The following is an 18,226-nucleotide window of genomic DNA, read 5'->3' on the forward strand; positions in this document are numbered from 1 at the left end:
CAAACAGTTATTTGTGTTGTTGAGATAATATTGAGAGATATTTTGGGCCCAACATTGATTGTCAGTGTAAGAGTGTGTTTAAATAGAATACATGCTGAAATAGGCTTTATCCATGCCCCCTGTCTCTTTTTATTAGCAGTAAAAAACATTTTAAAAAATAAATAAATGAATACATTATTTAATCACAAAAATATATAATAGAGTACATTTGTAGCAACAACAGTTAGAAAGTGTAAAATGGAAGATTTCACATAAAGAGTCCTTTAATCAAAGTAGTTTTACAAGTTTCTCACATTTGGTGACACTATTGGGTTAGGTGTCTTGCCTTGGGACATGACAACTTTGAAGCCTGGAATTCAAAACTACAAACAAACCAACTGGCAGATGGCTTTTCCATCCACTTAGTTTCCGTCTGACTGAAATGCCAAACGGAACAGAAAAAGAAGATCCATGTTCATCTTTGTTTTCCTCGTCTGAGCTGACATCTGACTTAAAACTGTTAGCCTCTCCACTCTGAAATCCCTAAAATCAGGCTACGGAGCACCCTCAGTCAGGAGCACTTGAAGACATGAACATGTGAACAGAATTAAAATTCTCCGGTCCATTAAATGTGGAAAAATAACAAATAAGGTTGCAGAAACTTGTACACTTCTTATTTCTGGTTCACACTGGACACATAAGCTCCGCGAAGCTGCACGGAACAGAGGCCGTCAAGATACCTGAGAAAATCTGGTATATTTTCAAAATATAATCAAATTTTCACCAAAAAAAAAAAATGCGATTGGCGAGTGTGATTATGCTTTTGTATCTAACAAGACTATCAAGATTGAAATAAACATACAATGACAACCATAACCCCACACATACACGCACACTTTTCTCTGTATGTTTCAACAAAAGATAAATTAAATAAGTTTAGGCCTACTTGCTTCTTCTTTACAGGAACATTGGGTAGTATCTTTAGAATATGAACGTATCCATGATGGCAAAACAAACAAAATAAATTCTAGCACAAACGCCTGTCTACCGTCGCGGAAAAAATGCACATCTGGTGAGAATTGTAGGAGAGAGTGGATGCTGCGCGCACTTCGCTCCCCAGCGCTTCCGCGTCCAGTGTTAAACTAGTGTTTGGCCGTTTTTTAGCGGTAAATTATGGAGTTACTGTGGTTAATATTTTTTCAAATGGTAAAGAAAAAGTTTTGCTGTGCCTTTTGTTTACACGATTATATTTCCGTTCAACCACAGTTTATTTATTACATTTAGTCATTCGGTATTATTTGTTATTAATGGCAATTTTCAGAGCCTTTATATATGTGTGTGTATGTACTCTTAACAAAAATATAAACGCAGCAACTTCGCACAGCCATTGAAGAGGAGAGGACGAACATTCAACAGGCCACAATTGACAATCATATAAATTCTATGCAAAGATGTGTTGCACTGCATGAGGCAAGTGGTGTTCACACCAGATACTAACTGGTTCTGGGTCCCCAGACCCCCAATAGAGCAATAAAACTGCGCATTTCAGGGTGGCCTTTTATTGTGGGCAGTCTAAGCCACACCTGTGCACTAATCATGATGTCAGATCAGTATCTTGATGTGGCACACCTGTGAGGTGGGATGGATTATCTCAGCAAAGCAGAAGTGCTCACTATCACACATCTAGACACATTTGTGAACAATGTTTGAGAGAAATGGCAATGTTGTGCATCTGGAATTAATTTTAGATCTTTAAGTCCATCTCATGAAAAATGGGAGCAAAAACAAAAGTGTTACGTTTATATTTTTGTTGAGTATATATATATATATATATATATATATATATATATATATATATATATATATATATATATATATATATGTGTGTGTGTGTGTATGTTTATATATATATATATATATATATATATATATATATATATTTATGTATATATATGTATACATATATATATACACATACACACGCATAACCCTGCATTAAAAAGGTACAGGGAAACCGTGTTAGTCAGTGTCAAAGGTATTGCCTAAAGACCCAATCTGGATGGAGATTAGTGGATACCTCAGGTATTGAACCCAGTTCAACTGCATACCAGAAATACACTTAGTTCACTAAACCATCCAGCCACTTTCATCATGTACCCTATTATCTCTTAGAAAATGTTGATTCTGAAAGGACACTAAGGGTTTCCTGAAAAATGTAGTGAAGTGTACTAAATCATGCTGAGCACTATATACACAATATATATATATATATATATATATATATATATATATATGTGTGTGTGTGGGTGGGGGTGTGTGTGTGTGTGTATACTGTCCTGCCCACAACACAGGAAAATTTCTGATTAATTCAGAAACTATGTTCCAGAAAACAATAGTTCTTTTTTTGGCTAAAAACAACAGAATCATTACTAAAAGTCCACTGAGAATGCTTTTACAACAGATCAAAGATGATTTGAATGGGACTTTAAAACTCATACTATTGTCCTTTTTTCATTTGTACCATACCAGGTTTATGCAGTTCCTTTTGTTTCTTACATTTTTTTTGATCAAGTTGTTTGCTTAACGATTTCAAATTAGCATTTGTAATAGACTGTATTTTTAGGGCAAGAGAAGACTGGAAGAATTAGAAAGTAGGGCACCAAATGTCCTTTTGTAAAAAAAATAAAAAAGAAAAAAAGAAAAAATTTTTACATTAATATGTTGGAACAGAAGAAACAAAACATGTGAAATTATTGAAAATGTGATTATCAGGTGTATCCTGATACCACATTGTTTGCTGAAGGTTTCTCTGCTCATATTTGATCTTGGAGCAGTTATTCTGGTTTTCTGCAGAGCTTCTGCATTGGTGTTTGAACAATGGTTTAAAAGCTAAGTCAGAGAACACCAGATGTAATAAAAAACGGGTACAATGTGACTGTTTCCCAGCTCATGTAAATTTAAATTTCTGTGCTGACGCTCATCACAGCTCTTTGTCTAAAAAGTTACTTCTCTATTGACCTTTTTATAAAAGCAAGGATTTATTGGTAAGGGAACTAACACTTCCTTAGAACCTGTTGAAGTCTGTGTTCTGAGAAGATCATTGTTGTCACATAAAAATTAACTCCTTATAGAGTCGCTTGTTTTTGTGATAAACCCCAGCAGGTTAAGCACCACTCCCCTAGGAAAAGTATTTATTTTTCTTGGAAGTTAAGTGTCCTTCCCCTATGTCCAACCTTCCAAACACATACATGAAAGGCTCAGACCTTCCCTTTTTTGCGCTGCCTTTAGCATCTCTCCATCACTGTGCACACACTTCCTTTTTATTGGGTGTGGTAGTCTAAACATAGGTAGAAGCAGGTAGCAGGTGACATCATTGCATGGAAACACCTCCTTTTCCCTGAGGTATAAAGGAGCCTGAGCTTCTGTGGCTGTATCTTTATAGCTTCATCACACACTATCAGAGGTGCTCCATTTCAACAAAATCCAAACTGAGGAGCGGTAACATTTTTGCTGTCATCTGAAAGAGGATTTTCTGTTTGAGTTTGTGGACTCCTGTTTCCTTCCATACAAAGAGCAACCATGTCGATGGGTTTGGAATTAGTGGGCATTACTCTTGGAATGATTGGATTCATCGGTGCTATAATAGCATGTGCCTTGCCTCAGTGGAGGATGACGGCTTTCATCGGATCCAACATTGTCACCTCTCAGGTCATCTGGGAGGGCTTATGGATGACTTGTGTCACTCAGAGCACAGGCCAGATGCAGTGCAAGATGTATGATTCTCTCCTGGCTTTATCGGCTGACCTGCAGGCGTCCAGAGCAATGACAGTCATAGCCATTATTCTTGGAGTACTAGGGGTGCTGATCTCGATTGTTGGAGCCAAATGTACCAACTGCATTGAAGATGAAACAGCCAAAGCCAAAGTGATGATCATTTCCGGGATCTTCTTCATTCTCGCCGGCCTTCTGGTCCTCATCCCTGTCTCCTGGAGTGCAAATGCCATCATCCAGGATTTCTACAACCCGATGATACCAAGCGCTCAGAAGAGAGAGATCGGGACATCACTCTACATTGGCTGGGCAGCAGCTGGACTTCTTCTGATTGGAGGGGCTTTGCTGTGCACCAGGTGTCCACCAAAAGAGGAGAAATACAAGCCAGCGAGAATGGCCTACTCTGCTCCGCGCAGCATCAGTGCAGGTGGAGGTTATGACAAGAAGGACTATGTTTAATGCCTTTTAATCCATGCTTGTTGTGTTTGTGCTCTTATAATTTAAAACTACAGGGTAAAGCTCTGTGATAGACTCCGAGATGAAGATATTTGTAAAAAACATTTAAACATATTGCTTTGCTTGCAGATAGAAAAAATTACCCTTAGTTTGACCATGCTTTCATTTGCTTATGTTAATGCTTGTGTAAGGTAATGTGTTTATTCTATCTAAATAATACTTTTTAAATGATCTTGCATTCATGTGTTAGTGACTCTGGCTGTTCAAAGATTGTACTGCCAGTGTTGTAGAAATGCCAGGTACCTCTTTACATACATTTCCATTTATTGTGTGTTTTGCATGTTATACAGGAGAGTTCTGTCAAGACTAAAACTTAATGCTAAGCACTTTCACATAATACATTTAATTTACAGCTATGCATGTTTGTATATTACATCATGAATTGATCAAACTTAATCAAACTTTTTTTTAAAGATTGTCTTTGTGTTTGTATATTTCAATTAACATGTCAAGGTTTTGAAGTTTTGCTTCTTTTTACTAAAAATTTGCTTTATTATTATTGTAATATGAAACTGAAAATATATTCAAAGAATGTGATTAAAGTACTTAACTAAAAGTGTGTAATGTTTGATTTGAGTGTATCCTGATATCACACTGTTTTTGTGCTAAAGATTTCAGAGAATCAGTCTATCAAATTTACTTTTGGAGGTGTAATTTCAGTTTTAACAAACCTTTATCCTCAGTCATTGAACACAGGACTCAATGTAAGACAGGGGCAAGACTTTTCCACTTCATATAAGTTACATTTCTGCGCTAAAGCTCCACACAGCTTTTTGTCTACTTCTCTATATTCCTTTTTAATGAAAGTAATCATTTTTATAAAGGAACTAATACTTCCTTAAAACGTATGCAATTCTATGTTCTGAGTAAAATAATTTTTTGTCACATAAAAATGTATTTAACTCTTTCTAAAGTAGGGATCTGCAACCTGAGACTCTGGACCCACTCATGGATCTTTTGCCCTTTCCTTCTGGCTCTCTGGTTAAAGGAAAAAAAAAAAGTTTTAATTAAAAATTAGCGTAAAGTAATATTTAAATAATAGGCAACGTAAAAAAAAAGGAAAGTAAACTAACTCAATCTTTATTCAACTCCTACACAAACTGTTGAAGGACATTACGTATCACTTTGTGAGGCCCCTGCCTATAATACCAATAATATTCCAACAATCCAGTTTTATGCTTTATAGTGTATATAAACATTTTTACTACAGAAAATCACTTTGAAGTCAGTTAGCACAACCTGATTTATTCTTTAAGGTGCACCAAATTCAAAGGTAGTTTTTCTATTTTTGAACAAATTCAAAGTTTTCAAGTATGGTGTGGTTCACTAATTTAGCTTCAATATAATTTTGGTTGGTTGGATTTACAAATTTGTGACTGAGATGAACCAGAAATGGAAAAATAAACAGTATTTTTTCCCTTAATTACTTCTACCTACTACTTAATTTGCTGGATTGAGATGTGGCACAGGGTGTCTTTTATTTTGAAAGAAAGAGATGTGAAATTCTGTCATAAGTTATAAACTATTTTATATTTGGGGGAAAAAAAACTATTTTCTCTTAATGTCTAGGTTTTTCCTAAGTTCTCAAAATCATCTTTATATATCATAACAGTTACTATAATATAAATAAACATTACTGTCTAGAAAAATTATCCAATGTTTGATATTGGATAATTTTACCGCATGAGTTGGAGGAGACGGCGGAGGAACACTTGGACCTGGTGAGGAGACCCAGAGCCCAGATGCTCATGGTGGTTAAACAGGACCAATTGAAGAGCCAGGAGGAGAAGGGGGTGGAGGTGGGCCGGCGCAATGTCTGAAATGCGGAAAAACACACTTTACTGAATTTAAAGACTGAAGTTTGATTGTGATTGGCTGTGAAGAAAGTGAGTACTTCAGCTATTGGCTCCCAGTGCATACTAATAGATGACGCGAAGAGTGACAATGAAACCCTGCATGCCTGAGAGGAAGGAAATCTCCTTATTGAAATTGTGCCAAAGCTTCACTTTCAGAAACATGTACATGTGTAAAGTTCAACTTTTATATCCAAATTTATTGATATTGTCTTTATAGCATAAAAAACACACAATATTGTACTCTTTTCTCAGATATCAAATATGTGAAATTTGTCAATAAAAGTTACTTTGCAAAACAAAGAATGTTTGATCTGTTTTTTAATGAAGCAAAAAGCCACACAGAGCACAAAAAGGGATAAGGCTACATTACACATGAGGCTGATCATACAACCTGTTCAATGAAAGTTAAAAAATACAATCTGTAAAGTATTCTGACAAACAGAAAGTCATGCTCATTTTAATTTTATTTATATACGATTTGCTAAAACCAAAATCTTCTAATCTGAAAATATATATATTTCTTTTTGTCTGTGTTGTTTAATGCCCCCCCCAAAAAAACATGTAAATCAATTATAATAACATAAATACATTTCATAAGCAGATAAGCAGAATTTAGTGTCTTATTTTTCTAGAGAATGAGGTAAGATTTTGTGGTTCCTAAGTTGTGGTCGATGTGCTGTGCAGCAGGTGTCCACCGAAAGAAGAGAAATACAAACCAAGGAGAACGGCCTGTCGCTGCATTTTAGGTATGCAGAAGCAAAACGGTTGCACCGCTCACCGCTCACCCCGCATGTGCAAACAACAGTTGGGGCTCTTCGTGACTTAAACCGGAAACCACGCGAGCGAATTTAAAGTGGATCCGTTATATTTTCAAAATAAACGAACTTTCCGCTGAACTCGCCGGTTTCAGCGTGTCGTAAACATTACATAATTTTCGGGTTACTCGAAGTGTGTTGGAGCACATGGTTGTCAGTCATAACCATGGACAACGAGAAGGTGCTCATAGAGATACAGCACTACTCTTTCTGGACTGAGCTTTCACAGGCTGTTGCTGGAGCGGCAGCCAGTGTAAGCCTTCGACTGTAGCTAGTCCACTCCCGCGACGCAACGAAGCCTTGACGCTAGCGGTGTAAACCCGGGATAATCCTGTCTCCTAGCTCTTTTTCTAAATCTGGCTGGGATGGACCTTTTCTCCGTTTTCGAGCTTTATTAGATTACCTTCTATCCTACAGATTTTCCCAGTGCCTTGAAGATTATGTTCTACTGCACCCTCTTTCTTCGTTTGGTCCCTTTTTACCCAGACCTCTCCTCCCTCCTTGCAGCCTGCATGAGAAGGTGGGAGAATTTTATTGGATTCTGTTCTCGGTAAGTGAGGTAGTGAGAGGTGTCTAGAACAAGCAAGGATCCCCTTTGGAGTATCCCATTATCTTCCAAGAGTAGAATAAACATACTCTTTAAAGGTTCTGATGGCGCGTTCAGCAACCCCATTTGTATTACTCTGATAAGGTATACAAAACACGGGTTTTATGCCCATCCCTGAAAGCAGGTCAATGACCTCTTTATTTTTGTAGTGTGTGCCATTATCCATTCTGAGGGTTTTTGCCCCTACACGACTGGTAAAGTAACTGCTTATGGCGCTGCTTATTGTGCAACCCGTGTGTGTACGTAGCGGAAATATTTCTGCACCTCTTCCTGCATTATCTACGATGATAAGACAGTATTTATTTCCCTTATTCCTGTTTCGGGGAGGACCGCTATGTCGGAAAAGAAATCAGTTCCCGGTTTACTGGACGATATGTGTAGCCCCGGATTAGGGTGGAGTCCCCCCCGCATTTTCGCAAACTGTATACACTCATTTTTTATGGGTGAGAACCTTTTTTTCAGCAGTGGAACTTTTATACGATGTTCTTTAAGGATTTGTACCTTCAGTCTTTCCTGCTTCGAAATAACACGAGTTGTGTCACCTTGCGTGTCATCACCATCGACAGGGCATGCTTTTATTTCTGTTCAAGGAGCCTGTATTCCCCGCATGGGGGAGAAGTGGGGGTGATTTCTCTTCAGAGGCCCGCTTTGCTGTTCATTTCTTTGGGCCGGCTGAGGCATCAGAAAAGGTGGGTCCTCCAGTGGGTCAAGATTAGGGTAGAGGTGATTTAACTGTGCCTCTGGTGGAGGAGGAGGAAATTCTTCCTCCTCGTGGAGTAATCCCTGATTAAAGGGAAAGTTTCTGTCCCCTTCTCGGGGTGGAGGGGCTGAAGCAGCGGGCCTAGGACTTGTGAGCTCCGTCAGCATGGGTTTCACCCTCAGGTAGGCTTGTATGCTGTGTAGAACGAGATAAACTCGCCTCGCACGTTGCCATGAAAAATGCTCTATGAGGCACTGGAGGCTAGTCTTTTCGTTCATCCTCCAGACGCCTGTACCCATTAAACAGGTAATTACTGGGTTTCCCGTAGGTATGGATACTCTTAAATGGGTGTAGATATTTTTTTAAAGATCTTCTTCCCTGTCATTCTCCTGAGGGGGCTCCCACATGCCATGGCCAGGGATTTAAATCCTCTTTCACTCTTTATTGGGACTAAGTGGACGGTGCCCGGCAGAATCACAGTGTTGGCATGTCTTCTTTTGTGTTCTCCCACCTCTCTGGGAAATCGGTTCTCCAGAGCTCTGACTACTCCTGCATCGTGTTGTAACTTGTGTTGCAGGAATGTATAATAATTGTCCCCTGAAGGGGTGGTTTCAGGTCCTCCAGATCCCTGTGTAACAGGGTGAGGTTAGTTTCGCAACCCATCTCCTCGTGTCTGATGGGGTCCCGAAGCCTTCTGGCTTTAGGCTTGGCGCTGCCAGTCATCATTTCTGTCAGGCGCTGCTGTACATTCATTACTCTACTGTCCTCTTCATCGGACGAATCTTCTCTCGTGCTTCCCCAGTCAGAAGTAGCCATGACCTTCTTCACTTAGATCAATATTGGTCTGCTTCTGTATACTAGGTTTATAAATATGTGGATGATTGTTTCAAGAATTCCTACTCCTAGTCCGGTGATCAGTCGGTACTGGTTAGCGTTTCTTCCACGGATCTAATCCTTGGTTTGGTACCTTTGTAGGGAATTGATAAAGGATAGGATGGAACCTTTTTCCTTTTCAGGGTCCCATCTGGGGTGCCATGTTGAACCGCCGCCTGTAACAGGAACTGACCGCCTGTTTTGAGGTTTAAGGCTCCTCTCTTTGGTTCTTATTCACGAGTGAGACTCTCGTGATTCCCAGTTTTTTCTACACACGGGGAAAAAGTGCGTGAGACCACTCATTGATTGATTACCCACAAGCTGAGAAAAGGGACTTGTGCATTTGGCCTAAAGCGATTTACTAATTTTCACTCTTAGAAACCCTTGATTAGGACTTTAAAAGGCACATGAGATAAATCCATCGTAGGTACCGCCTGACCAACTATAGTTTCATTTGTTGCGGAATGGAGACCATATCAGATAGCCTCCTGTAAGTTCATGACAGTTTCAGGCTTAAGTTGTAGAGGTCTATTTTTTTCATACAATACACATATCCCTTGAACACAAAAGTCAAGATATTTGTATTTTTTGATGTCTCTCAGGCTTACGGGGTCTGGGGCTTACCTGATTGTCGTTAGGTTGTCTTCAGTGGCAGAGGTCATATGGGAAAAAGAAGAGAAATCTATTTGGGTATGTCACCGCGTTTATTTAAGACAAAAGGCTAAATCCAGACATTATATTTTTTTCCCTTTATCACCTGTGGGTAGATATAGGGTGTCTATCTAATTCCCTTTCGGGCTTTCTTTTTTATTATTTTATTTTTCTACCCTTTCGGGTTATTTTCTCCCGCTGAATCGGGACAGAGTAAAACTGTCAGAGTTCCACCGAGGTGGTGCAGAGACGAAGTCGAATGGAGAAGAAGTGCCCTTTTCCATCGAAGTGGAGAGGAGAGGACCTGTCCCGTCGATGTCTTGAGGAGGAGTGTGTCGAAGTTCTTCTGCTCTAGGCTAAAGAGATGGTGTTTTTTCACTTTTTCCTCCCCCTCTGTGCTCAGCACATTGCTCCTTCCTGTCACTGGGGCCCCTTGCTTCCTGTCTTCATGTGGTTTTGCAGAAGCTGCAGATAGAACATCCTGTCTTCGTGAAAGTGTCCCACAAGACTTGCTCTTTAGAAGCAGAGAATTGAGCAGAAACAATTTTGACAATACATAATCACATACATATAATCATTTATCATATCTATGGTCATATTTTACACTTAACACACAAAGTTACCGCATAGGCATGATCTTGGGGTTTCAACAGAAGTTAAGTGTCCTTCACTTATGTCCAACCTTCCATACACATACATGAAAGGCTCAGACCTTCCCTTTTTTGCGCTGCCTTTAGCATCTCTCCATCACTGTGCACACACTTCCTTTTTATTGGGTGTGCTAGTCTAAACATAGGTAGAAGAAGGTAGCAGGTGACATCATTGCATGGAAACACCTCCTTTTCCCCTAAGGTATAAAGGAGTCTGAGCTTCTGTGGCTGTATCTTTATAGATTAATCACACACTATCAGAGGTGCTCCATTTCAACAAAATCCCAACTGACAAGAGCGGTAACATTTTTGCTGTCATCTGAAAGAGGATTTTTTGTTTGAGTTTGTGGACTCCTGTTTGCTTCCATACAAAGAGCAACCATGTCGATGGGTTTGGAGTTAGTGGGCATTACTCTTGGAATGATTGGATTCATCGGTGCTATAATAGCATGTGCCTTGCCTCAGTGGAAGACGACAGCTTTCATTGGATCCAACATTATCACAGCTCAGGTCATCTGGGAGGGCTTATGGATGAGCTGTGTTGTTCAGAGCACAGGCCAGATGCAGTGCAAGATGTATGATTCTCTCCTGGCTTTATCGGCTGACCTGCAGGCGTCCAGAGCAATGACAGTCATAGCCATTATTCTTGGAGTACTAGGGGTGCTGATCTCGATTGTTGGAGCCAAATGTACCAACTGCATTGAAGATGAAACAGCCAAAGCCAAAGTGATGATCATTTCCGGGATCTTCTTCATTCTCGCCGGACTTCTGGTCCTCATCCCCGTCTCCTGGAGTGCAAACGCCATTATCCAGACTTTTTACAACCCAGTGCTGGTTGACCCTCAGAAGAGAGAGATTGGGGCATCCCTTTACATTGGCTGGGCAGCAGCTGGACTTCTTCTGATTGGAGGGGCTTTGCTGTGCACCAGGTGTCCACCAAAAGAGGAGAAATACAAGCCAGCAAGAATGGCCTACTCTGCTCCACGCAGCATCAGTGCAGGTGGAGGTTATGACAAGAAGGACTATGTTTAATGCCTTTTAATCTATGCTTGTTGTGTTTGTGCTCTTATAATGTAAAACTACAGGGTAAAGCTCTGTGATAGACTCCGAGATGAAGATATTTGTAAAAAACATTTAAACATATTGCTTTGCTTGCAGATAGAAAAAAAATTACCCTTAGTTTGACCATGCTTTCATTTGCTTATGTTAATGCTTGTGTAAGATAATGTGTTTAATCTACCAAAATACTTTTTAAATAATCTTGCATTGACTACCTGGTGTCATGTGTTAGTGACTCTGGCTGTTCAAAGATTGTACTGCCAGTGTTGTAGAAATGCCAGGTCCCTCTTTACATTCATTTGCATTAATTGTGTGTTTTGGATGTTATATGGGAGAGTTATGTCAAGACTAAAACTTAATGCTAAGCACTTTCACATAATGCATTTAATTTACAGATATGTATGTTTGTATATTACATCATGAATTGATCAAACTTAATCGAACTTTTTTTTAAAGATTGTCTTTGCGTTTGTATATTTCAATTAAAATTTCAAGGTTTTGAAGTTTTGCTTCTTTTTACTAAAAATTTGCTTTATTATTATTGTAATATGAAACTGAAAATATATTCAAAGTATGTGATTAAAGTACTCAACTAAAAGTGTGTAATGTTTGATTTGAGAGTATCCTGACATCACACTGTTTTTGTGCTAAAGATTTCAGAGAATCACTCTATAGAATTTACTCTTGGAGCAGTAATTTCAGTTTTAACAAACCTTTAGAATCGGTCACTGAACACAGGACTCAATGTAAGACAGGGGCATGAGTTTTCCACTTCATATAAGTTACATTTCTGCGCTAAAGCTCCACACAGCTTTTAGTCTACTTCTCTATATACATTTTTATGAAAGTAAGCATTTTTATGTTAGGGGACTAATACTTCCTTAAAACGTATGCAATTCTATGTTCTGAGTAGTTTTTTTGTCACATAAAAATGTATTTAACTCCTTCTAGAGTAGGGATCTGCAACCTGAGACTCTGGACCCACTCATGGATCTTTTGCCCTTTCCTTCTGGCTCTCTGGTTAAAGGAAAGAAAACGTTTTAATTAAAACTTAGTGTAAAGTAAAATTTAAGTAATTGGTAAAGTAAAAGGAAAGTAAACTAACTCAATCATTATTCAACTCCTCCACAAACTTTTGGAGGACAGTACGTATCACTTTGTGAGGCTCCTGCCTATAATACCAATAATATTCAAACAATCCAGTCTTATGCTTTATAGTGTATATAAACATTTTTACTACAGAAAATCACTTTGAAGTCAGTTAGCACAACCAGAATAATTCTTTAAGGTGCACCAAATTAAAAGGTAGTTTTCCTAAACAAGAGCAGACTTACATTTTATTGACACGTCCACATATTTGTATATGTCATAAAGGGTTCATCATATTTTTGCAACGTTGTTTTAAGCTTTTCCTAATGCTATATTTCTAATCATGTTATTGTCTTCTTGACAGAGATAACAGTATGGACATTTTTCTAATTCACTATATTTCAATAAGGAGAGTTTTAATTGTGAAGATATTTGCCAAACATTTAGCATGAAATAAAAGTCTTTTGGCGGTTGGGCTCTGGGCTGGAGAAATCTTCATTGCTGATGAAGACCTCGGGCCAAGTGAATAGACCTCCTGTTCAAGCAGAACCGCATGAGTTGAAGGAGACAAGGCGGAGGAACACTTGGACCAGGTGAGGAGACCCAGAGCCCTGATGCTCATAGTGGTTAAACAGAACCATGTGAAGAGCCAGGAGTGAAGGAGGGCCGGCGCAATGCCTGGAATGCGGAAAAACACACTTTACTGAATTTAAAGACAGAAGTTTGATTGTGATTGGCTGTGAAGAAACTGAGAACTTCAGCTATTGGCTCCCAGTGCATAACAATTGATGACGCGAAGAGTGACAATGAAACCCTGCATGCCTGAGAGGAAGTAAATCTTATTGAAATGCGGCAAAGCTTTACTTCAAGAAACATGTACATGTGTAAAGTTAAACTTTTTTGTCCAAATTTATTGATATTGTCTTTATAGCATAAAAAACACACAATATTTTAATCTTTTCTTAGATATCAAACATGTGAAATGTGTTAATAAAAGATACTTTGCAAAACAAAGAATGTTTGATTTGTTTTTTGATGAAGCAAAAAGCCACACAGAGCACAAAAAATGATTCTGACAAACAGAAAGTCGTGCTCATTTTAATTTTATTTATATAAGATTTGCTAAAACCAAAATCTTTGAATCTGAAAATATTTCATATTGTCTGTGTTGTTTAATGCCCTCCCCACCCAAAAAAACATATGAATCGATTACAATAACTTAAATACATATCATAAGCAGATGTAGTGTCTTATTTTTCTAGAGAATGAGGTCATATTTTGTGGTTCCTGAGTTGTGGTCGATGAGAAATCGACCCCAGTGGCCCTTCAAGTGTAAAAAGTCACATACTCCTGTTCTAGAGTCACTCCTGTTTCTGATAAACAACAGCTGGTTAAGCACAACTCCCCCCAAAAAGCTGGTTTATTGTTAAGAAGTGTGCTCTTTTCTTGGAAATTAAGTTTGATTCACATTCGTTCAACCTCCCAAACACACTCATGGAATACTCACACCTCCCCCTAGTTTGAGCATCCTCCGCTTTCCCTCCATCTCCATGCATGCTCACTTCCTTTTTATTTGGGTGTGGTTGTCTTGACCTATAGAAGCAGGTGACTTCATTGTATCTACCCCTTGTCCTGGGAGGTATAAAAGGTCCTGCTCCATTTTAACATTCAACATTTCAACTAACTGACAAGAGTGGAAAAAATCTTTGCTGTCATCTGAAATAAGTGTTTGGGTTTGAGTTCCTGGACTCCTGCTTGCTGCCGTACAAAGAGCCACCATGTCAAAGATTTTGGAATTAGCGGGCATTTATCTTGGATTCATTGGATTCATCGGTGCACTAGTAACATGCGTCTTGCCTCAGTGGAAGATGACGGCTTACATAGAAGACAAAACTATCTCTCCTCAGGCCAACTGGGATGGCTTATGGATGAGCTGTATGGTGGAGAGCACAGGCCCGATGGAGTGCCACTTCTATAATTCTATCCTGAAAATACCTTCTGACCTGCAGGCCTCCAGAGCAATGACAGTCATGGCCATTATAGCGGCACTACTAGGGGTGCTGATCTCTATTGTTGAAGCCAAATGTATTGAAGAGGAAGCAGCCAAAGCCAAAGTGATGATCGTTTCTGGGATCTTGTTCATCCTCGCCGGCCTTCTGGTCTTGATCCCCGTCTCCTGGAGTGCCAACACCGTTATGCAGGATTTTTACAACCCAATGCTGAAGGATTCTGAGAAGAGGGAGATTGGAACATCTCTCTACATTGGCTGGGCATCAGCTGGACTTCTTCTGCTTGGAGGGACTTTGCTGTGCAACAGGTGTCCACCAAAAGAGGAGAAATACAAACCAAGGAGAACGGCCTACTCTGCACCAAACAAAGTCAGCACAAGTGGAGGACATGACAAGAAGGACTATGTTTAATTTGTATCAATGGGTGTTTCTTACAGTTTCAAAACTCTCTTTTAAAGACTCTAAGATGAAGATATTTGCTAAATCGTTTTAACATTTTGCTTTGTTGCAGGTGAAAAATGTATCCTCAATTTGACAGTGTTTTTTGCCTATGTTTGTGTGAGATGTTCATTCTACCTAAATAATGCTTTTAAAATGATCTGCTTCTTGCATTAACTACCTGGTGTCATGTGTCAGTGGATCTGGCTGTTCAAACATTGAACTGCCAGTATTGCGGAAATGCCAGGTCTCTCTTTGCATAGATTTGGTTTCAGGATTGTTCATCATGTGTTTTGCATTTAATATATGAGAGTTCTGTTCAGACTAAAACTGGATGTGGAGTCACGGAGAGCAGACTTTACAAAACAACGTTTAATTAAATTTACAGATCTGCATGTTTATATATTTGGTGCAGCTTTTTTTTTAAGCTTGTCTTAATCTTTCACTACTAATCATGTTGTCTTCTTGACAGACATGAAAGTATGCATTATTTCAGGCTTTTTATATGTCAATTAATATGTCAATGTTTTAAAGTTTTGCTTCTGTTTAACCCAAAATTGCTTTGTTATTATTGTAATATGAAACACAAAATATCTGCAAACAATGTGATTAAAGATAAATTTATGCCCTAAAGCTCCACACAGCTTTTTGTCTACTTTTATAAACCTTTTTTTAAAGTAACCATTTTTATGTAAGGGAACTAAAACATATGCAATGCTATGTTCTGAGAAGAACGTGTTTTTGACTAATGAAAAGAGACTCAACTCTTTCTAGAGTAGGGATCTGCAACCTGAGACTCTGGACCCACTCATGGCTCTTTTGCCCTTTTATTGTGGCTTTCTGGCTAAAGAAAATACCGTTTTAAATTAAAAAATAGTGTTAAAGTAAAATGTGGGCATTTAGTAAGGTTTAAAAAACGGAAAGGAAACTAAGTAACTTTATTCAACTCCTTCACAAACTGTTGAAGGACAGTATGTATCACTTTGTGAGGCTCCTGACTACCCATAATGCTCCAACAATCCATCTTGTGGTTCAGCTTCATTGTGTAACTCAATCGTAGTAAAACATTTTTTGACAGATTTTTAAGTGCCTTGTACTACAGAGAACCACTTTGAAAACAGTTAGCATAAAAAGAGTTATTATTTAAAGTGTTTAAATGTGCCTTATGTTTCTAAAATATGGAAACTAACGAGTAAAGCTCTGTTAAAGATTTCCAGATGAAGATATTTGGAAAAACGTTTTAACATTTTGCTTTGCTTGCATATGGCAATATTACCTTCATTTCGACAATGATTCTGTTATCCTATGTTAATGCATGTCAAAGAATGTTTAACCGGATTTTCTTTTTTAATAATGAAGCAAAAAGCCACACAAAGCACCAAAACAGTAAAGGCTGCATGACAGCATGGAGGATTGGATTATGCTTGATTTTGGGAGATTTGTTTGTTTATTTATTTATTTTCTACAACAATTACCATTAATTGATGAAGGAGGAAGCACTCACTTTTTTTAAGGCATAGAGAGACAGTCCTCATGTAAAGTATGCAGTCTTGTTAAAAAAATAAAACATGTTGAGTAATAATCCAATGATCTTTAATAAATGTTTACAAAGCATAATCAGAAGTGTTTTTGTTGAGTATGGATCGGTAACGAACATTATTCGTCTGTCGGGGTGAGACGTAGACTGGGGGTTCTCCCTATTCAACGTATTCGCGGAGGTCTCCGATCCCTAACACCCGTAAATAAGGGGGGAACTCTGCATTTCTATTTACTTATTTTTTGTCCCAAACAAATTTAACTGGATTTTGTAGATGAGCAGACGGACCATAGTTTACTCTCTGCCCAACTCAACAAAACTCATTGTCACTAGTTCGGTAGGACAAAATAGGATTTGAGGATATGTTGGATTACTTCACACATTACTTCACCCACTCACTGATAAAACAACGAAGCATCTACAGTAAATGTGGCAATCTGAGCCGTAATTAAATCACAACAAAGGATTTTGAAACACACCCTCCTCACACACACACACCCACTCATACACTCATAGTAGTTATGAATAGGAAATGAAGCAACATACGTTGAAAGATCCTCATATTGTATGAGGAAGTCTGGAGTGACAGAAGAATAATTGAGCAGTGGAGCATTGCATGAGGGCTGTTAAGGTACTTTCACACCGAACACGACAAATTCGCTGTTCGCCGCCTATCGAAAATGTGTTTCAGACACTGCGGCCACATGTGGGAGGAGCTACCAGCTCTGTCTGTGGATCTCTCATTTAGAATGAAAGGAAAACACATATCATGTTGAGGAATAAGGTTTATTTATTGTGCAGAGTTCTACAAAAATCATGTCCCCACGTTTGGGTTATGATTATAATTAAAAGATTTTTCCGCTACAGGGACTGTGTCTTAATGATAAAGGAGGAGGGGGAGTTCAAGGTGGAGGTGGGATTACATCAGGGATCAGCTTCCTGTTTGCAATGGTGATGGACAGGCTGACAGATAAAGTTAGACAGGAATCACCATGGACTGTGTTATTTGCAGATGATATTGTAATTTGAAGACATTTATATTTTGTATAAAACCTGACTTCTTAAATCCTTCCTAAATTCAGGAACTGAAAGTGTTGAAGCCAGACTAACATCTGCAGCTGTGAGAAAAAAATACAGTTGACGGGCAGAAGCTGCCAATGTGGTCGATTTACACAAGAATCGTGCAAGAATGTAGCAGTTTCTGTCAAAGATAAATGTCAGATAATATTCTTGCCCTATTTGATGAACAAAAATCAGAAGGTATGGCAGTCACGTGAATGTTTCAGATGTCTAAGACACAGCGTTTTAGTCTTATCATGAGAAAGCGACACCAAAGGTGCATTATCAGTTAACAGTCATTCAGGTTTCACCGAACACCTGCGCTAATCCGACAACATGCATGCACACTCTTCGTGTACAAATGCCCTGCAATACCTTATTGTAATCTAATCTGATCGGGGCCACAAATTTAGCTGATTAGTGACCTATTTTATGTGATGAGGATTCAACCTACCAAGCAGTTACTGAGCAATGGTGCTATATATGGCACTCTGAATGAGACCAATATGATTAAGGAGATTGCTTAATCTTTTTTGAAAATATAATTACAGTAAAAATAAAAATTTTCTTTGAGTTTTTTTTACTGTGATTGCTGTGATGTTGAGCTGTTAAATGTA

At 38.6% G+C, this 18,226-nt stretch overlaps 3 protein-coding genes across 3 annotated transcripts; all 3 read left to right on the forward strand.

Annotated features, from left to right (window-relative positions):
• Positions 1–3,114: 3,114 nt before the first annotated feature.
• LOC112142917 (claudin-3-like) lies at positions 3,115–6,061 on the forward strand. Its single transcript, XM_024266595.2, has one exon. It carries the CDS (start codon positions 3,559–3,561, stop codon positions 4,207–4,209), a length of 651 nt encoding a protein of 216 aa, XP_024122363.1. The 5' UTR covers positions 3,115–3,558; the 3' UTR covers positions 4,210–6,061.
• Positions 6,062–10,680: 4,619 nt separating this feature from the next.
• On the forward strand, positions 10,681–12,036 carry LOC112142919 (claudin-3-like). The gene has a single exon (XM_024266596.2). It carries the CDS (start codon positions 10,800–10,802, stop codon positions 11,448–11,450), a length of 651 nt encoding a protein of 216 aa, XP_024122364.1. The 5' UTR covers positions 10,681–10,799; the 3' UTR covers positions 11,451–12,036.
• A 2,245-nt stretch (positions 12,037–14,281) lies between these two features.
• LOC112142921 (claudin-3-like) lies at positions 14,282–14,986 on the forward strand. Its single transcript, XM_024266598.2, has one exon. It carries the CDS (start codon positions 14,345–14,347, stop codon positions 14,984–14,986), a length of 642 nt encoding a protein of 213 aa, XP_024122366.1. The 5' UTR covers positions 14,282–14,344.
• The last annotated feature ends 3,240 nt before the right edge of the window (positions 14,987–18,226 follow it).

The sequence above is a fragment of the Oryzias melastigma genome, linkage group LG14, assembly GCF_002922805.2.
Source record: "Oryzias melastigma strain HK-1 linkage group LG14, ASM292280v2, whole genome shotgun sequence".
Classification (NCBI taxonomy): domain Eukaryota; kingdom Metazoa; phylum Chordata; class Actinopteri; order Beloniformes; family Adrianichthyidae; genus Oryzias; species Oryzias melastigma.

Coding starts and splice junctions, on each gene's coding strand:
- LOC112142917 (XM_024266595.2), top strand. CDS start 3,559: ATGTCGATGGGTTTGGAATTAGTGGGCATTACTCTTGGAATGATTGGA.
- LOC112142919 (XM_024266596.2), top strand. CDS start 10,800: ATGTCGATGGGTTTGGAGTTAGTGGGCATTACTCTTGGAATGATTGGA.
- LOC112142921 (XM_024266598.2), top strand. CDS start 14,345: ATGTCAAAGATTTTGGAATTAGCGGGCATTTATCTTGGATTCATTGGA.